Raw genomic sequence first — 21,738 nt, forward strand, 5'->3', positions numbered from 1 at the left:
TTTTTGGTATCTAGATTCTTTTTCCTCATAACCCCTTTCCTTCACCTCTTTTTTGAACATTTCATTAATCTGGAAATAGTGCAGCCAATCGTATGTAAACCCTTTAACTTGGTCGTATGGTTTTATTTTCCACTTTCCTCCTTCATTGGTCACCATTTCGTCGTATTTTCCCCACTTTCCTCTCATATTGATTTTCTTTACCCCCATTATCTCTAACGGGGATAACCAGTGGGGGGTTTTTGGTTCTAGTATGTTTTTGTATCTATCCCAGACCTCTATTAACGCACCTCTGAAAACGTGATCGCTAAACCCCTTGTGAGCCCTCTTTTTATCGCACCATAGGTACGCGTGCCACCCAAATCTGTTATTATATCCTTCCAAATCTAGAAGTTCTTTATTTTCCAACTTTACCCACTCTTTCAACCAGCACAAACATGCTGCCTCGTAATACAATCTCATGTCTGGTAGGGAGAAGCCACCTCTTTCTTTTATTTCTGTCAGTAATTTAAATTTAATTCTGGGCTTCTTCCCTTCCCAGACATATCTTGAGATCGTCTTTTGCCAATCTCTAAAATCTTTTGTACCTTTTATTATGGGTATAGTTTGAAACAAAAATAACAACTTAGGGAGCACCATCATCTTAACCATTGATATTCGCCCCCAGAATGATAATTTCATTCTGGCCCAAGTCTCGAGATCTTTTTTTATTCTGTTCCAAACTGGGGTGTAATTATTTTGATATAGATCAATATTCTTTCCAGAGAGCCATATTCCCAAGTACTTAACCTTTCTAACTACCTCAATCCCTGTTCTTTGCTGCAATAATTCAGTCTTATCCTGATCCAAATTTTTAACAATCATTTTTGTTTTCCCTTTGTTCAATTTAAATCCCGCTATATTACCAAATTTTCCCATCTCGTCCAGAATCTCCTTTATACTTTCTATCGGCTCTTCCACTGTCAGGACCACATCATCTGCGTAAGCTTTGACTTTATATTCATTGTTACCTAAAGTCACCCCTTTAATTTGTTTGTTTTGTCTTATTGCATTTAATAGGGTTTCCAGAATCACTATAAATAACAGTGGCGAGAGTGGGCACCCCTGTCTTGTTCCCTTAGCTATTTTGATATCTTCAGATATAACATTATTGACTATCAGACTTGCTTTTTGCTCTGTGTAGATTGCCCTTATGCCATTCAAAAATTCCTGGCCCACCTCCATCACCTCTAAGTTTTTCATCATAAAGTCCCAGACCACATTATCGAACGCTTTCTCCGCGTCTACAAAAATTAGACATGCTGGTTTGTCGCACCTACTGGATAAGAATTCAATAATGTTAACTATATTTCTTGTATTATCACTTATTTGTCTTCCCGGCAGAAACCCAGCTTGGTCTTTATGTATGATTTTTGATAGTATCTTTTTTATTCTTTTAGCTAAAACACCAGCGAAGATCTTATAATCTGTATTTAATAAAGAAATGGGTCTGTAGTTCTTAATTTGAGTTGGGTCCGAATCTTGTTTTGGAATTATTGTAATAAACGCCTCTTTCCATGTATCTGGAATATCCCTTTCTTTTAATATATTATTCATTACTTCAGTCAGCGGGGTTATCAACGTGTCTTTCATTTCTTTGTAATAACTTGATGTAAACCCATCAGGGCCCGGTGCCTTCCCTCTTTTTAATGCTTTTATCACTTCTTCTACTTCTTCTCTACATATTAGGGCATTTAGTTGTTCTTTTTGATCTATCGGAATCTTCCTCAACATCTTTCCTTCCAGATATCTTTCTATTTTTTCTTTGTTGTTCCTTTCACTTTTCCTGTATAGTTGTTTATAATAGTCCACAAACCCTTTCCTGATTTCTTTTGGGTCGGTAATTTCTTCTCCATTTAATTCGATTTTGTTAATTAGTTTTTGTTCTTTTCTTCTTTTTACCTGCCAAGCGAGCCATTTTCCAGATTTATTTGCAAACTCGAAATTTTTTTGTCTTAACCTTTTTATATTCCATTCGACCTCATTATTTATTAACATAGCAAATTGGGTTTGTAGAGCCTTTATTTCCTGCTTTATCTTCTCATTATTGGGTTTTTTAATCAGCTTTTGTTCGTTGTCCGTAATCTGTCTCAAAATCTCTCTTGTCTTTTTTTCTTTATTCTTTCTTTTCCATGCTTCTTGCTGGATACATAGGCCCCTCACCACTGCCTTACTTGCATCCCATACAGTACTCAGTTTTGTCCCTTTATCTAAGTTATCCTGAAAGTATTCTACCAGTTTTTTCTGTATTTTTTCAGCAAATTTTTGGTCGGCCCATAAGTTATCATTCAGTCTCCATCTGAAAGTTCGCTCTTCAACTCCTTTTAACTCCATCTTAATCGGATTGTGGTCTGAGATAACTTTAGCCTGTATTTCGACATCTTGAATCCTTGGTATGAGTTCATTCGAGACCCATATTTGGTCTATTCTTGACATTGATTGGTTTGGTTCCGAGTGGTGCGTAAATTGTTTTTCTAAAGGGTGCCTGAATCTCCAGATATCGATTAGGTTACAGTTCTTAATCATCGTAAAAAAAGTCTTAGGCAACCTCCCTTCTTTACTCTTTGCTTTCCTTAATCTATCCATTTCTGTTGATACCACACCATTCATATCTCCCATTATTATAATTTTTTTATCCAAGTATTCAAAAAGTTTTTCTTCCAATAGTCTAAAAAATTCTGTCTTATTCCCATTTGGAGCATAAATTCCGATAATTATCAATTCTTCGCCTTGCCATTTAATTTGGGCTGCTATTATTCTCCCTTCTTCATCTTTAAATAATTGACGGGATTCAATTTTGTTTTTAATATATAGGACAACACCTCTTTTTTTCTTTTTGTCCGAAGATATAAATTCATTCCCTAACCTTTTGTTAATGAGGATTTTCCTATGTTTTTTGGCCACGTGCGTTTCTTGAAGGCATATAATGTCCAGATTCTTCTTCTTTAAAATATGTCCAATTCCATTCCGTTTCTTCTTATCATTCATTCCATTGATGTTCCAGTTCCATAATTTTAACGTCATTCTCCTTGTCACTATCTAGATTTAAAAGTTTAGGCTTAAAACCTTTCTGTCTCTTCTCCTTCTTCTTCTTCCCCCTCCTCTTCCGACTCTCTTTCAGTCTGTTCTTCTTCTTCACCTAATTCAAATTCTTCCCTCCTTCTTATTCCTCCTTCTGCTCCTTTACTCTCTTCCTCCCCTTGTTGTAGTTCTTTGTATCTTCTTGTGAATTTTCCGATTTCCTCAGGACTTAGCAATCTTCTTTTTACTCCTTTATAAAAGAATGAGACACCTTCCGGAAATTCCCATCTGAAATCAATTTTGTTTTTTTTAAGTAGTTGTACCAGTGGCTTGTAGGCTTCTCTTCGTTTCAACAACCTGATTGGAATATCTTTAAATATAATTATATAATTCCCATCAATATAAAGTCTTTTCTCTCTGTTCCTTTGCAGAATCAAGTTTCTCATCTCTCTATCTTTAAAAGTAATTAAGCAATCCCCTGGGAATTTCTTTACCCTACTTGATCTAATTTTGATTCTATATGCATTATGTATTGTCTTTGCCATTTCTTCTTCTGATGTCTCCATCCACTGCGCAAATTCCTTTATTAATCTTTCTCTTATATTTTCGTTTTGCATTTCCGGTACTTGTCTCAACCTTAAATTAACTTCTCTCTGTTTCAGTTCGTTCATTGCGATAGAGTCTTTTATTTCCTCTTGTATTTTATTCAGATCTGCAATCTCATTTCTCATCTTCTCCTCTTCTCGCTTCATCTCTTTCATTTCCTGCTTTGTCTTCTTAAATCCCTCATCCATTCTCCTAGAAACCTCCTTAATCTGTCCTTTCAGTTCACTGACTGTCTCCTCGATCTTTTTATCCATTTTCCCTATTTTGTTGTCTACCTGTTCTAACTTTGTCTCCAGATTCTTTTCACTTTGTTTTATCTCTGCAAACATCTTCAATATTTCTGTTCTAAATTCCGTTTCCTGCTTTGAAGCTCTCCTGTCTGTTGGTGTCCCCCCTTCTGTCCCTTTTTTCTGTGTATGCGACATGTTCCTCTGTATCTCTATGTCTAATATATACTGTGTGCACACTGTATATTTTGGGTTTGAGTCACTGTTAAGTACTCTCAAACACTATTAGATTAACCCCCCAAAGACAAAGAATATCTCCTATATAAGGGGAGGGGGAAAAGTATAGCGAGAAAAACAACAAATTACAAAAAACACAATTTCCTTAAGATTTCCTCTCAATGTCCTAGATATTGTCGCTTCCCCTGCCCATATGCAGGAGGGGGGTAGTTATTAATCCGCGTTCTTCTTGCCCCAGTCTGGGCTAATCCAGTTCAGGCTGGTCTGGATACTCTTCTTGCCCCTATTCGGGCTAAATCCACCCAAAGCGTTAGACAGGTAGAACTGTACTTTATATTTCAGAGTAGTCCAAAAGACAGTACCTAGATTTGAGGAGTAGTTCAGCTTCCAATATAGTTTTTAAGTTAATATTAATACTAGTCCCAAAATTGTAGTTCAGTAGTGGGGGAGATGTCTCACTTACGTAGTTGTCTCCTAAGTATTTTCATCGAACCTAAGTCCCCCCCACCTAATTTTCAAATTAGTGTTTGGTTTGAATCAAACCAAACTGAGTGGATAGTTCTTCCAACCTAAATCACAAAGAGGGTGGTTCTTCCACCTTAGGGAAAGAGAGTCTTTAAGTGAGCTTTCACACTGCCTTTTTCCAACTGTTCATTTTAGTTTGTTTTATAAATTCAGTTCCACTGATTATACATTCCTTAGCAGAGTTTTAAGCAGGGGGGGGGGGGAGTCCGTGGAGTCTCCAAATAGTTTACTTTTTAATATATATATATATAAACGAACAAAAAGAAAAAAGTATGTTTTAAAGTAGTCTGGAATGGCGTCGGAAGTCCTTCTAGTCCTCCAGTTAATATGGCGCCGGAGTTTCTTCCTAACTTAATAGCTTCTTCACTGAGGTGTAATCAATAATCCTCTCTATTCTCCTGTAGCCTTAATTACAGTTGTTACTGGGTCTCTTTTACTCACGGAGCTTCTCTGTTCCCCCTTTAATTTCTTCTTTTCTCCTTTCTTTTCTTAACCAAACGTTACTTTTTAACTTAGTTGAGCTCAAGTCCGAAAAGTCCCGGGGGAAACAGAAACAGTAACCGCTAGCGGTAACTTACTTTCTCTTTGGGCTCTGCAAACAGTGCTGCGTCTTTTTCAATGATGTCAGACGAACCGTTGAACTCGGATTCTTCTCTTTTTTTAGCCGGGAGCTTTCTTATTAATATCACAAACTCTCAAATTTCATAATAGCAAATCCGGTTTTCTTCGTGTCGAGAGCGGAGCGCTATTCTCTCTGCAGGCTCGGGGCTTCGCTAGTTAGCCGCCGCCATGGCTGCCCGATTGTCCGCCGCTCGTTCCGTCGCTCTCTTCGCCTCTTTTCAGGGGTTACCTGGCGAACTGGACGAGCGGCTTTAACACCGCCGGGAACCTAGACCTCTAGACACCCTCCAGAGGTTTATCGGGAGGTCTTTGCGCCCTAAGAACCCCCCTTTTCGGCCAAAATAGCTAGGGCTTTCCCACCGGAAAAAACCCTCGCCTGCAACGGGAGCCGCGCTCACGCCGGAAGTCGGCAATGCAGTTTCTATTTGATTGGTGAAATATAGAAAGTAGTTTGATCAATTCAGTAGTTTTGGGCACAGTGTAAATGCATTTTTTTCTGGTGCTACAGTAGGTCAACTTAGAGCTGTTTTTTCTGGCTCAGCTGTCTAATACGTTGAGCCAATATTTTTTGTATTTTCTAGCATTGAAATGAGAACTGCTTCTGCCTTGTTATTTAATAAAACCCTCAAAATAGGTTTGTGCATTAAATATAACCTGCAGGTGTTGGGCAGTAACATGAATTGTGTACATAACCTTAATTCAGAAAAATATAGCACTGAAACACACTTTGGAAGCTATTTAAAAGAATGGCATGATTCCAATAACAGACAAGATGCACTTTACCATACTGTTTTCTATTCTTGTAAAAACAAAAATGAAAATAAAACTGACAGTATCATAATGTGACTATACAAATCTATGCTGTGACCACATTTGAAATAATATGTACAATTATGGTTACCACACCTCAATATTGTAGATATTGGGAAAGGTTCAGAAAAGGGCAAGCAAAATGCTCAAGGAGATGGAGATAAAATACAGTGGTACCTCGGTCTACCAACAGTCCTGTTAATGAATGATTTGGACAGCAAACTTTGCAAAACTGGAAGTAGATGTTCTGGTTAGCTAATTTAGCCCCGGAAGATGAACAGAAGCCGAACACCGGTGGCGGGAGGCCTAAGTAGGGAAAGCGTTCGCCTCGGTTTAAGAACGGACCTCCTGAACAGATTAAGTTTGTAAACCGAGGTATCACTGTAAAGTATTTATTCATACAGTGTAAGACAATCCTTGTTTTTCACGGGAGTTCTATTTCAGAGCCCCATGTATGTCAACGGAGCATGTACGCCTGCTCCGCCCTGTTCTATTCCTTTTCGTGACATCTTTATGATGTTTTGGGGCTACTTCTGGGTTCGGTGTAGTTGCGCATTATTCAGACACGCCTATATCAGGAGTTGCCTCTATAGTTAATGGAACTCACTTATGTAGGAGGTAGTAATGACCACAAACTTTGATGGCTGTAAAAGAGGTTTACACTAATTCATGGAGGACAAGCTACTAGCTACGATGGCTATGTTCTACCTCCACTGCTATTCTGCTTCTAAATACCAGTTGCTGGAAATTGTAAATGGGGCAAAATGCTGTTGTGTTCATGTACAGCTTCCAGGCTTCACACAGGCATCTGGTTGGCCACTGTGAGAACAGGATGCTGGACTAGGTAAGCCATTGGCTTGATCCAGTAGACTCGTATTTTATGTTTATAGATTGGTAAAGGTAAAGGGACCCCTGACCATTAGGTCCAGTCGTGGCCGACTGTGGGGTTGCGGCGCTCATCTTGCTTTATTGGCCGAGGGAGCCGGCGTACAGCTTCCGGGTCATGTGGCCAGCATGACTAAGCCGCTTTTGGCGAACCAGAGCAGCGCACAGAAACGCCGTTTACCTTCCCGCCAGAGCGGTACCTATTTATCTACTTGCACTTTGACATGCTTTCAAACTGCTAGGTTGGCAGGAGCTGGGACCGAGCAATGGGAGCTCACCCCGTTGCGGGGATTCAAACCACCGACCTTCTGATTGGCAAGTCCTAGGCTCTGTGGTTGTAGATTGGAGCATGGTGCTAATAACACCAAGGTTGCAAGTTCGATCCCTGTAAGGGACAGCTGCGTATTTCTGCAGTGCAGGGGGCTGGACTAGATGATCCTCAGGATCTCTTCCAACTCTACAATTCTATGATTCTCCTATGATTTGGATGGCTGAGAAGGCTGAGCTTGATGCACCACTGGTCTACACTAGAATGACAGTTCTTTGTTAACAAATTAGGTAGCAGTTTTTAAACAGGTTGGGTCAGGAACTACTTCCTGGTCTACCCATGAAATGCAGATAAAAACACTTTCATATTTAAAATGCATAGTTAGTATTAAATGTATATGATAATTAGTCCAGAGAAGACAAGATAGATTAATTGTTCCATAATCAGGCTTCTGTTGACTTACAGCTTTCCATCTTATTATAAATTCTTACTTTTTAGTAAGTATAGCAAGTTGCTAGGCTCCAGTGGAACAGTAGCATTTTTTTCTGAGTTGATGGATACAGAAGCCAAGGACTGTAGCCTAGACTTATGTAAGCTGCAAAACTTGGCATGAACACCAAAGATGATTTATAACCTTGTTATTGAAAGTGGCATCCATAACTGATATAAATCAGTTTCTACTGGTTTAGAAATACTTAGTCAGCTTGATATTTAATCACACTAAAACTTGAGTGTTTTGACAATCTGGTTATGTGAACCTAGGCAAATTTTATTCATAGTATAGTTATCTTTTCATTTAGCTTACTGAGAATAAACATTTCAATCATTAGTGTATAGCTGCCAATAAAAATCTAAATATGCAAGGTAATGAATTTATTTTATTAAAGTACTGTGAACAGATATATCCACAGTTCATCCAGTAAGGGCACATTTAAACATATTGGACTCAGGCCACTGAATAACATTTCTGTGTTGATGTCTCATGTGGTCTGCCAGAAGGCATTGAACCTGTGGCACAATCACTGCCAGAGGGCTGCTATCCTGCTTTGAGTCACGTGAGACTTTTTTTTTAAAAAAATATCTAAGGTGCTGAGCATCTGCAGTCTCTGTATGAGTGGCTTAAAACTCATTTCATAGGTGAAGTGGTAATTAACTTTTGTGTAACTTCTCCAGCGCACTATATGCAGTATACCTTATTTGTACAGGAAATATATTGCATTATCAAAGTCAGATGGTTTGTCAACATGTCAGAAAACCTTTAGCCAACTAATGTGATACCAGATGGCAAAAATTGTAGTAGAAAAATTTCCTGATCCATGATCAAAAGTATGCTGATATAATTAATAGAATTCAGGAGGAGGAGGCGGAGGAGGAGGAAGGGGAGGAAAGATTATAACAAAATATTGGAAGGGAAAGATAATTTTATAATTTGGTAACAAGATGGCATTAAAAATATGGAACTGGAATATTAATGGTCTGAACGACAAAAAAAAACGGAACAAGGTGGAACAATTCTTAAAGAAAAAGAATTTAGATATAATCTGTCTGCAAGAAACGCACGTGGCAAAAAGGCATAGAAAAATTTTGATAAATAAAAGACTTGGAAACGAATTCATATCCTCAGACAAACAAAAGAAGAGGGGAGTGGTCCTATATATAAAAAGTAAAATAGAAGCCAAACAAATCTTTAAGGATGAAGAAGGGAGAGTTATTGGGGTTCAAATCAATTGGCAAGGGGAGAAACTAATAATCGTGGGGATCTACGCACCTAATGGAAATAAAAATGTCTTTTACCAAAAATTGGAAGAACTTTTATTGGAATATGTGGATCAAAAGATAATTCTGATGGGAGATATGAATGGGGTAGTTTCGATAGAAATGGACAGATTGAGAGATGGTGGAACAAAAGAAGGTAAACTACCCAAATCATTCTTTGAACTGGTCAGAAATTGTAATTTAATGGACATCTGGAGGTTAAGATTTCCATTGGAAAGACAATTCACCTTCTATTCGGAACCTAACCAATCAATGTCGAGAATTGACCAAATCTGGATATCAGGGGAGCTAACACCAAGAGTTCATCAAGTAGAAATTGAACCAAGAGTAATCTCAGATCATAGCCCAATTAGATTAGAAATCAAAGGGTATGAAGAAAGAACATTCAGATGGAGATTGAATGATTATTTATTTGATGATCAAAAATTCGTGCAAGGGGCTCAGAAGAAACTGAAAGAATACTTTGCCGATAATTGCAATAAAGGAACAAATATGAATATAGTGTGGGATGCAAGTAAGGCTGTGATGAGGGGATTCTGCATACAACAAAACTCAATTAGAAAGAAGAACAGAGAGAAAGGGAAAAAAGAGATTCTAGAACAAATTATGGATAAGGAACAAAAGTTAATTCAAAAACCTAACAACATAAAAATTAGACAAAGTATCAAGACCTTGCAAACCCAATTTGCAATGCTAATTAATAAAGAGGTGGAAAGGAACATTCAAAGACTGAGACAAAAGAACTTCGAATTTGCGAATAAATCAGGAAAATGGCTTGCCTGGCAGATTAAGAAAAGAAAAGAACAAAGCACAATAAATAAAATCATAGTGAAAGAGGAAGAGATCATCAGCAGCAAAGGTATTAGGAAAGGATTTTTGGACTTTTTTAGCCAACTGTACAGAAATAAAGAGAAGAATAATATGAGGAAAATAGAAAGGTATTTAAGAGAGAAAGAGGTACTAAAGATTTCGACAGAAGCAAGAGAGGGGTTAAATACTCCGATAGAGAATGAGGAGATTACGGGGGTCATAGCAGAGTTGAAAAACGGGAAGGCACCAGGACCAGATGGTTTTACAGCAAGGTACTACAAAGAATTGAGATTAGACTTGATAAAACCACTAAAAGAGGTAATGAATAACATCTTAAAAGAAAGAGAGATCCCAGAGACGTGGAAAGAGGCGTATATAACCTTTATACCCAAAGAAGATGCAGATACAACACAAGTAAAGAATTATAGACCGATTTCCTTATTGAATACGGACTATAAAATCTATGCAGGAATAATGGCAAAGAGACTAAAAAAGGTATTACTGAGTATTATCCATGAAGACCAGACGGGTTTCCTTCCTGGCAGACAAATGAGAGATAACGTGAGGAACATAATAAACATATTGGAATTTCTGTCAGTAAGGATTGAGAGACGAGCAATATTAATGTTTGTAGATGCCGAAAAGGCATTCGACAACGTATCATGGGATTTCATGCTGAAAAATTTGGAAAATATGGAGATCGGGGATGATTTTTACAATGGAATAAAGGCCATATACACCGAACAAAGAGCGAAGCTGATAGTGAACAACGTGATAACAGAAGAAATTGAAATATCAAAAGGGACTAGACAGGGCTGCCCGCTCTCACCCCTGCTGTTCATATTGGTCCTAGAAATCCTTCTTAATTCAATTAGGAAAAATGAAAGGATAAAAGGGGTGAAGGTAGGCCAAAATGAATACAAAACCAAAGCTTTCGCTGATGATTTGATAATTACGGTGGAAGACCCGATGACCAGCGTAAAGGAAGTGTTAGAGGAAATTGGTAAATTTGGGGAAGTGGCAGGCTTCACATTAAATAGGAAAAAAACTAAAATTCTAACTAAAAATATGGAGCAATCAATGATTGAAGAGTTCCAACAACAAATGGGAATTGAAGTTGTTAAAAAGGTTAAATATCTCGGAATTTGGATTACACCAAAAAATATTGATCTGTACCAGAATAATTATGTTATGATATGGAAAGGAATTAAGAAGGACCTGGAAGGATGGGGAAGGTTAAAACTATCCTTTTGGGGCAGAATAGCAATGATCAAGATGAACGTGCTACCCAAATTACTATTTTTATTTCAGACGATCCCAATATTAAGAGGAGTTAAAATTTTTAAGGAGTGGCAGAGATCGATTTCAAGATATATCTGGCAGGGCAAAAAACCGAGAATTAAATATAAACTGCTAACGGATGCAAAAGAGAGAGGAGGATTTGCCCTGCCAGACTTGAAGTTGTATTACGAGGCATCATGTCTTTGCTGGGTAAGAGATTGGATAAAGCTCAAAAACACGAAATTATTGGACTTAGAGGGATTCGACAATAGGTTCGGGTGGCACGCTTATCTATGGCAGGAGGGTAGAAAAGGTCATCAATCTTTTGGAAATCATATATTCAGGAAATCGCTAATCGAAGTATGGATCAGATATAAAAATATATTAGAAAGGGGGGTACCACATTGGCTATCCCCTTTAGAGATGATGGGAATTAAGCAACTCAATATGGAAAGTAACTGGGTCACATATGGAGACCTGGTATTCAAAGAAGGGGACAAATGGACAGTTAAGCCATATGAACAAGTGAAAGAACATGTACGGGATTGGTTGCACTATTGGCAGATAAGTAATATGTTTAAAAAGGAGGTGAAAGAAAAAGGGTATGAGGAAAAGGATTCGAAGTTCCAAACAGAAATTGTTAAAAATGATCGTAAAATCATATCAAAAATGTATAAAATCCTACTAGAATGGCATACGATGGATGAGGAGGTGAAAGAGGTAATGATCCACTGGGCCAGAGATCTAGGGTACAGTATAGAGCTGGAAGAGTGGCAAAAGATATGGAATCAAAATCTGAAATTCACAGCATGCATAACACTAAAAGAAAATGCCATGAAGATGGTATATAGATGGTACTTAACACCGGTTAAATTGGCCAAAATGTATAAGATCTGTAATAAATGCTGGAGGTGTAGAGAGAAAGAGGGCACGTTTATGCATATGTGGTGGGAATGCGAGAAAGTGAAGGGTTTCTGGGGAAAAATATATGATGAAGTAAGGAAAATGCTACAATATAGCTTTGTTAAGAAACCAGAGACCTTTCTACTAGGAATAACCAGAAGGGAAATTAAAAGGAAGGATTTCAAACTTTTCCAATATGCAATAACTGCCGCGAGGACGCTGATAGCTCAAAGGTGGAAACAAGAACAAGTACCGACTCTGGACGAATGGAGAAATAAACTAATTGATTATGCGGAATTAGACAAACTAACGGGGAAAATTAGATTTCAAAGAGACCATAAGTTTTTGGAGGATTGGGGAAAATTTAGAGAGTATTTGAAAACTATATGTGAGGAGAATACAACGCTAGTGTGTTTTAAAGAGGCTTTGTGAAAAGTGAGGAATATCGCAAAAATGTAAATAAGGATATAAAGGAATTACTTAAAGGTGATACTATATATTAAGAAATGTGTAAATAGGAGAATTATTATGGATGACTGTCAGAGGAGTGGAGGGAGGTTCAACAAACTAAAATACGTGATGTGGAAAATGGAAAGATGGAAGTTTTTATAGAAAATGTAATAAAAAATATTTGCAAGAAAAGTATGCTGATATAATTAATAGAATTCATGTCTAGAAAAATTACTGTAAACTGCCTCTCTCCCTTCTCTACTCTGGATTTCTTCCATTAGTGATAGAAAGTATTGGACACCATTTGATATATTTTTGAAGAAGTGACTTGATTGCCAGTTTTCCAGTATTTATAATTTGGGCATGTGGTTTTGTCATTGATTGGAAATTATGGCAAATTAAGCTCTAATACCTCTTTGAATTGATGATAAGTGATAGAATCTCGGGGTCTTATGGGGCAAATATATAAATGGTTATTAAATCTGTCAAACCAGTCTTCTGCTTCTGTGGAGAAATGGGTATGATTCTTAGGTTACTACTACTACTACTGCTACTACTACTACTACTAATTTTTGTACCACACCCATCTGACTAGCTTACCCCATCCACTCTGGGTGGCTTCCATCAAATTAGAAAACCACAGTAAAACATAAGACATATTGAATGTTGTTTGAGTTTTTGTTGTTACACTTTTATCTTAAGCTGCTCAGAAATTTTATTATATTAAGAAGTATATTTAAAAATAAATAATAAATACTGTAAAGTATTTTGGAATTCTCTGTTACAGTAAAAAGAAAGGAGCTGAGAAAGTTACACAATTTTCCCCTTGCAAAATATTCCTCTAGAGGGCAGCACTTCACTCTTTAAGATTCTACTGAAGGATGAGAAAAGCATAACCTAAGAAATCCTGTCTGACTTCTGTATGCAGATAGAGAAAATACAGTATATTAAATGCAGTGTCAATGACAGAAAGATACGAAATGCTGTAATGCTATGCTGCTTTCAAAAAACAAAGCAAAACCTGGAATGAGAAGCTAGAATTTATTAGTGACCCCAGGTCTGAAAGTGTGTTGCTTCAAAAAATAGTTGGTTTATCCATGTTCAGACACCATAAAGATGGTGCCCTCTAAGCCCCCTTCACTCAGTTACCCGGGATTGGGGCCATGCCGCATGTCCTGGTCCTATTGCTGGGTGTGCCATTGGCTTCACCTGGATGTGAACATGACAGGGCAAGAAACAGCTCAGATTAAACCTATGTGTGAGAAATCATGCAGATTATTCTTGATGTGATACAGTATATTATACACAAATTTCTGTATTCATGTGACTTTTCCTTATGGTTTCAACAAAGCAAAAAGTGCGTATTGCATTATTTGACCCTCTGTGCTTTAAGGTCCTATAATAAAATAATTTCTGCTTAGCAGTAAGGGCTTTGTGATTAGGAACCACAGTTACTTGTGTATTGTCCAGAACAGCCTTTGCCAAGATGGTGCCCTCTAGATGTTTTGGAATGCAACCCGCCTTAGCTACTGCCAGCTCCATTTAAGGATAATAAAAAAAACTGAGATAGGTACAATCACATTTCACAGCTGGACAGCAGGAGAGGGAAACTGCTGATGAATTATGTTGCCGCTGCAATTTTCTGTTATTGTGTTGACTGCAGAGACAACATGTTCTCCTTTTCTTTATGCCAGCAGTGGTAGGCCTGGTTCTGAGGCTGCCTCTCTTTGACATCCAAAGTGAACTGGTTTTGGCTGCAGTCACATGTCATGGTAAGTGAAGGTTGCTAGCTTACCTTGAATGCACAGGTTGCTCTCCCTTCACTTCTCTCTGCTAGTGAGTGGGAGCATCAGACCATCATCCTTGGCTTACCTTTGCATTTGAAATTGAGAGCATCATTTGTTTCACTCTGGCCAAACCACAATCTGAAGCCAATTAGAACACACCCTGAATGTTGGGCCATACTTTGCAGGTTTGGATAGTGTTGGCGTATGGTACCTCGTAGAGTTATAAAGTTGGAAGGGATCCTGAGAGTCACCTAGTCCAACCCCTTCAATGCAGGAATCCCGCCCACAGCTGTCCCTGGGTGGGCTTGAATCACCAACCTTCTGATTAACATCTGGACGTGCTGACCCACTGCGCCACCAAAGGGTATCTTTCTTTCTTTGAATTGTACTTATACGACACAAAGCATTGTGGCAGGTAGAATGCTTTATTCCTTATTAAATGTTTTTCTTCCTTCCACATCTTGTTCAGCTCTTAATAATATGTGTGGAGATTCTTAAATGTTTCGATGTACAGTAATTGAATAACGACATATTGGACAGTTAGAATCATGTTCAAGCTTCTACCTCTTGTTTAGTCACAATGTTAATAACTTGCCATTCAAACTGTTTCTGGTGCTACCCTTCTATTAAAGTCTTGTCTTTGCTAATGAGCTTTTTATAAATGTTCTTTAAAAACTGAGTTTGTTATGATGTTCAGGGAAGTTGCCACATGCTTTCATATTATAAATACTGTTAAAAGGACAAAGATTTCAGACAATTATCTGTATTCCACAAATCTCCTAGTTTTGTTTTAAATAAGTCTACCAAATAATGTGGTCTATCAGATTTAGTCCCGAGTTCAGATGCACAAGAGAAAAAACAAAGACCAGCACCCTTTCCTATAGCAGGCATTTTCCTGTTCATTGCCAAGTGTACGGTTCACTGTTCGGTCACTGATGTCTGTCATTTTAGCACATTTAAAGCAGTTCTCAGTGCCATTCTTGTTCACAGAAGCTTATTTGGGTGCTTCAGACATTGCCTAGCTCATTATTCCCTGTGGAAGGTTAAGGCCTTTTCTGTCAGACCGGAACTATTCACTAATTAGAGACCTTCGTTTGACACTGAATGTGTCATGCCTGCAAGCCTTCCTACTGGGATCAATGGCATTTGTGTTCACTACCATAAGTGTACAATAGATGCAGACCTCAGTAAAGAACTACCTACATAGCTTATGGAAATGAATGTGCACCCTTATAAAATGGAGGCATTCTCATAATGAGCGAAATAAAATAAAATGCAACAGTTGGTCAAGATTCTTGCAGGGCTTGTCACTAAGCAATCTGAATTATTTTCTGTATTCAAGTTTGTAATCTTCTGTTGTCCTGATCTCCTTTAAATTCTCCATGTCTTAGATCACTGTGCAAATGTCAGATTGGTTTGTGTTACTTGCTAAAGCGTGTCAGCATCTGAACAATACTGAATGCTTTGTCATTTCTTTACAAGGATAATAACTGTTCCTCAGACTCCAGTTCTCAAAATTCAAATTAAGTTTCCTTAAGCTGGTTAACTTGCTAGTGAAGATTTGAATCTCTCCTGATTATTTTGCCCTGAGAAGTAAACACTTTCATCCCTTTCTTTAACCTCCCTGTAACTAGGAAGAGCCAGGAGCTTCAGACTCTGTAGCTGCCTGTATAAGGAGATGCACTGTTCTCTCAGAGACTGAAACAGCTGGTACCAACTTTGAAGACCAGCAGCTGGAACAGTCATACAAGCAGCTTAAGGTCTCAGATGCTTTCTTCCGAGCTCTCCCCTGCTCTCCCCATGAGCCTTTATAAATTGCTACTGCTTTTTTAATAGAAATTTATTATCGTATTGTTATGTATCAGTTTTCATTTATTGTTCTTTGTCTTGAAGACCAATTGTCATTCAGAAAGGTGGGATATGAATATTGTAAATAACATTGGTTTATTTGTTGAATTAACTCGTTTTTATCCTGTATTTTGTTCTGTGAACCGTCTTGAGATCTTACGGTGAAGGGCGGTATAGAAATCTAATAAACAAGCAAACAAACACATAACAAATGAAATAAATAAATAAATTTATATCCAACAAGGAGCTCAGGGTGGCAAACAACAAGCAATAATAAAAGCTTCTTAAAAACAATACCAGTACAGATAGAGACTGAGAAAGCTCTCAACTTAAAAGTTGTGTTGGAAGAAAAAGGGCTTTAGTAGGCACCAAAAAGATAACCAATAACACTTGTCTAGTATTTTGACCAAACTGCGGGAGGCAGTGGAAGACAGGAGTGCCTGGCGTGCTCTGGTCCATGGGGTCACGAAGAGTCGGACACGACTAAACGACTAAACAACAACAGTATTTAAGGGGAGGAGATTCCAACAGATAGGTGCTAAAGGCCTGATTCCTATATTGTGTGGAACATGAGGCCGTTACCTGCAGAGTGCAGTGACTGAATGGGTATATAGGGGTGAAACGGTCTTTGAGGTGTCCTGGTCCGAAGCTGTATAGGCCTTTATACACCAAGACCAGCATCTTGAACCTAGCCATGTAGATAATAGGTAAATGACTTTAGAGAAATGCTCTACCACAAGTCCAGAGAGATGTGCCATAGCCCCAGTGCTCCATGCTCTAGTCTCGTCCAGATTAGACTACTGTAATGCACTGTATGTGGGGCTACCTTTAAAGCTAGGTTGGAAACTTCAGCTGGTCCAGAGTACATCTGCCAGAGCCCTGTTGTATCGGCTCCAATGGTTTCTGGTTCGTATCTACAGCCAGTTTAGAGTAACATTTAAGGCCCTAAACATTGGGTTCAAGCTGTTTCTTGGACTTGCTGCATGTGTACCATCCTGTTTGCATGCTGAGATCTGCACTGGGACCCCCTCCTAGTGTGTCCATCCCCTAGGCCAGTGAGGCTGGTGGCCGCAAGGAAGAGGGCCTTTTCCGAGGTGGCCCCATGGCTTAAGAACTTCCTTGTATCAGACCTGCAACTAGCTTTCATTTTTCAGGGATTCTGAAAAGCTTAAAGACCTGTACTGTATTTTCCAACAGGCCTTCAATGAATCATGGTTAATTGTTTGTAATCTTTTTTTGTTTGTAGGTAATAATAATTGATTGTGGCTATTTTCTAATTATGTTTTATTGGCTTTTCTGATTTTCTGAGGTAATTGGGTGCTTTCTTTTTATCTTTTGCTGTGTCACTTTTTCCTTCATGTTGTTTATTACAATTTTAAACCATTTTGGAAGGGCATTCTCCAGAAAAGCATCCTAGGAATACCTTAAAATAAATAAATAGCAATTATACATCTTCTGATTGAGGAGCCTTCTATGTTTTTGAGGAATCCAATTTCAAAACCACTACTTTAGGGACATAAAAGGAGAATTAAATGATACTTTGTTAATCTGTAATAGATGAATGCACATCCATAGGCTTTCTCACTCCTTTTTTGTGATCTTGTTATAAGAGATTATTCTCATTATTCTCAGTTTTCCTATCACCGTGGATGTGGCTATGGCTTGTCTGCTTAGTAAATTGTAGAATGATGTTAACAAAAGAACTCAGTGCAAGATGGGATGAGCATAATATTCTTCATATTGAAGAAACCATAATACATTTATGCTGGTGGGGCTCATTAGTAAAGTTATTTAGCACAATGGTTAATCCAGCCCTGCTCACTGTAGTTGGTAATCCTTCATCGCTGCAGCAGTCATTGTTTCAGATAAACGTTTATCAGGATTCTTTCACTGATCTAAGCAGAAGATTATTACATACAAACAGAATAACTAGCCTGCATTTTGAAACTGAAATGATGTGTGCATATTAAGGTTTACTGTACATATTTTTCAAGAAATGTAGCAAAAAATAGAGACACAAGTCATTTTAAAGAAAACCCTTATTAAATTCAGGAGTACAATTGCTTGAAAGTGCTACCTACACAGTTTTGTCTAATGTTGCCTACTTTTGTTGATGTCTGTGTTTGTGAAGTCCAGTTTTTTAAAAAAACCATTAAAATGTGGCTGTGTTTATTTTAAAGGTTGGAAGGCCCATGGCCAAGCTCCCTGCTTGCAGCCTCACGTCTCAGGGTTCAGCATGTCAAGATAATTCACTGTTGAGAGGGGATAAACAGAACAATGAACTTCACACTCCTTTTATGAACAGGAGTGAGCAAAAGGTAAAAAAGAAAAAAGGTTGTATTTGTATACAGTTTTTTGCAAAAAAAGTAACAGGGCTTGATATTTTAGCAAAGTAGTATTTTCAGATGAGTTGTGTTTCAGCTAGGTTCTTAAAACATAGGGTGAGATCCTACTGAGGAGTACTCAGACCCATTGAAATGAATGGTTACTTAAATCTATCTATTTCAGCAGGTCTGCTTTGAGGATTAGATGTTAGATTGCAGAGATATTTGGTGTGCATGGAAGGAGATCCAAGTGCAGATGTTATAAATTATTAGGATTAGGGCAAAACTTAATTATACTTCTTTTCCAAGTCTTCTCCCTGCAAGAACTTAATACATGAATTGTTCTCTGAGAACCCAGATTTGTATCTGCTTTATAAGGTATTATCATTGACATTAAAGTAACACTGAGGTCTTCAACAAATCTTTTTAGATGGTGCTTTATGATGTTATTTTTTATTTCACCGTATATGCCATATTTCTCCAGTTTGTGGCTCACCCTTCATCTTTTATTTCCTCCTATTGGATGAAATCCAATGGTATCTGTAGTGTACAAGTAGAATGGATTTCTGTACTGCAATGGGAATTCCCTTCTTCCTGCATTCTTCCTCTGGAACAGATTTGTATGGGTGCAGGGAGGAGACAGCAATTTTTGTTGCATGAGGGGAAGTTGGAATACATGATGTTGAACTTTGATGATTAAGTTTAAACTTATTTTATATAAATCTTTCCCTTTGGGATGAAATAATGGTCTTTATAAACTGTTAACACATGCTTGTGATAATAGTTATTTGTGATGCAGTCATGATTACATTTATATAGCTTTGAAATCTTAGTTTACAATACTAGTTGAAATAATTTTTTTGGGTGTAAAACGTTTCTATTTATACGTGACAAATGTTTATATATAAATGAATATAAACTACTGTTTGTGTAACTTAAAAATACTATTTACAAGTCCTAATAGTATATTCAACCATAGTATTTTTTATTTCTTCTTAGAAACTGCAAGAGGAAAATCTAAGATTAAAGTATGAATTAGAAGATTTAAGGTACTGAAAGAAATTGATAACAAAGCCCTAGATTTATGAAAACAGCTTTTGTTTTATCTGTGAGGTCATGTATTGAAAGCTAAGGATGACAAAATTATGGCAGAGGATACTGAGAAATTTATAGAAGGAAAATTAGTTATTCAGTTCTTGTGTGAGCCCATAATGTTAGAAATCGGTTTGAATCTCCCTGATCTATGATTTATATAGCTGCTCATTTCTTTGCCAGCATGTATTTGAGGTCAAAAGTACTTAGTATTTGTGTATTCAGAGTTGCTTCCCGCATGGAGGTGGTGAGAAATGAACGGATACTTCAGAAACATTTAAGGCTTTTCAAGGCAATAAGTTATTTGTAGTACAATAAAACAGATAGAAGGCAATTTTCAGAAAAATTACAGGGTTTTGGAATAATTGGCTAAAAGCAGGAGACAAAAAGAAATCTCTTTTCTGCATTTAACATCATTTCCAGTTGTTCCAATAAATTGTACTTATTAAATATCAATGTAGCATTATGTGTTTGTTCGACATTCTTTACAAGGAAATACATTTTATTTCTTAGAAGCCAATATGAGCAGCTCATAAAGGAAGGGAAGAACGAATGCTTTGAGGAAAGACGTGTTAATTTTCTGAAGGCTCAAGTACTACAGCTAGAAAGGCAGGTAAAGTGGTATACAAAATTCACCTCAGTACTTTTTGAAAGTTATCAGCATATATATGAGACTGTGAAAAGGGCTTTCCCCCCCTTCAAAAATAGGTGTTCAGATTTCCTGGAGCTGTGTGTGTGTGGGGGGGGGGTTCATGTTCTTTTTCCTAACCTACCAACATACGTTGATAATTTGATTGAGGGCTTGGTTGGTAGTCGGACGAGAGGGGGAGTAGTTGAGAGTTTCTTAACTTTTTGTAAAATCCACCTTGTTAAAATGTATATTAGAAAGTAAGTGTAAAGCTCTAATTGAGGGGAGTGCACATTTTAAAGGGGTATTTGGGTCAAATGCACGAACTTAAAAGGTTTGCATGCAGTGCGGGCGTGAGATTAAAAGGAGGGTATGTAAACAGGACCCACCACTAAGGAAGTTCAAGTGGAGTTGCATAGGAATTGATTAAAGAAGGCAGAGATGAATGTGCCTGCATAGCAATTCTGTTCCAATATTGACAATTTTAGGGGAAAATCCCCCGTATTTGAGGATACCCATCTTTGGGTCCTTGTCCACATGGTTTCCCTCTGCTAGGGGTGTGCTGTAATCTGGGCGATTATCGTTTTGCATGGAATATTTCATTAGTTCACTTGATTTGTTTCTACTGAAGCTAGACCCAGACATTATGGAGATTTCAGCCTGAAATAGATACCGGGTGCATATATAGAAGGTTCAGTATGTAGAATTGGGCAAAGTAGACCAGAAGGTTATATGAAGCATTGAACACAAAAAGTCGAACCCAAAGAAACCAAGTGAAAGACACATAAATCACCAAGGGCAAAAACAGAGCGCAGGCACACAGTTGCAGATAGTCCTCCACTCTCCCACTGTACAGTCAACACACACCTTCCATTTAAACATCATTTTTCTTTTGCCAGATGTCACCATAATGTAACTTCATTTTTTTTAAAGTAAGATTTTAACAAAGAAGAAAGAGAAACTGAGGTGATTTTAGGAATAATTTTGTGTATGACTTCTTCCACAGGTGCTGCTGCTTACAGAAGGATTAAGTTCTCGAGCTGCTCTTATGTTGCAGTCAAACAATTCTTTAGAAGCACTTACTGACAAGCTTAGGTAAGCAGTAGAGAGACATTTGATATTGTGAATGAAATTGATCCAGAAGGAGATAACCTGAATAAAATGGTGACCAGCATCTGTGTTGTGTTGAGGATTAGAGGATTATGGGGTCCTGTTTATATATATATATATAAAGTAAACTTACATATCATTCTTGAAAGCTGCCAAAAATACTCAGAGAAATTGTATCTCTTACTGCACAGATCCTTAAACTTGTGTCAAAAGTGACCCACAGAATTGAGGTACATGGTCACCGTTCCTTCAGTGTTTTGATGACAATTGAGTCCTTATCCTGCCCTCCTGCCCCAGTTTCCCTTTTGCCTTTCTTCATATTTTCCCCCTTTGCTAAAAGTCTGGGAATGAATGGGGCTTACTGAGGGAAAAATGGGGCTGGGAGGTCCGGTCCACTAAGTGGTCAGCATGCAAAATAAGGAGTAGGGTGTGGGGATGAATGGAGAAAACAATGATCTATGAATAAGAACTTAAATGCGGGTTGTCAAGTTTC

The 21,738-nt window shown here is 37.8% G+C and overlaps 1 protein-coding gene across 10 annotated transcripts in view; it reads left to right on the top strand.

The window, feature by feature from the left end:
• The window catches only part of LOC309514381 (uncharacterized protein), a 68,639-nt gene that overhangs the window by 4,385 nt on the left and 42,516 nt on the right, over positions 1-21,738 (top strand). For 3 of the 10 annotated variants that reach the window (XM_082191455.1, XM_082191464.1, XM_082191456.1), the window contains exons 2-6: positions 15,878-16,003; positions 18,272-18,409; positions 19,415-19,464; positions 20,021-20,120; positions 21,142-21,230. In XM_082191455.1, coding sequence (XP_082047581.1) covers positions 15,878-16,003; positions 18,272-18,409; positions 19,415-19,464; positions 20,021-20,120; positions 21,142-21,230 — 503 coding nt within the window. Of the gene's footprint in view, positions 1-14,150; positions 14,229-15,877; positions 16,004-18,271; positions 18,410-19,414; positions 19,465-20,020; positions 20,121-21,141; positions 21,231-21,738 lie in introns of all 10 variants that reach the window. The other 7 variants (XM_082191463.1, XM_082191459.1, XM_082191462.1 and 4 more) reach the window with 5 other exon arrangements.

The sequence above is a fragment of the Podarcis vaucheri genome (assembly GCF_965113315.1).
Source record: "Podarcis vaucheri genome assembly, chromosome: 11".
Taxonomy (NCBI): Eukaryota; Metazoa; Chordata; class Lepidosauria; order Squamata; family Lacertidae; genus Podarcis; species Podarcis vaucheri.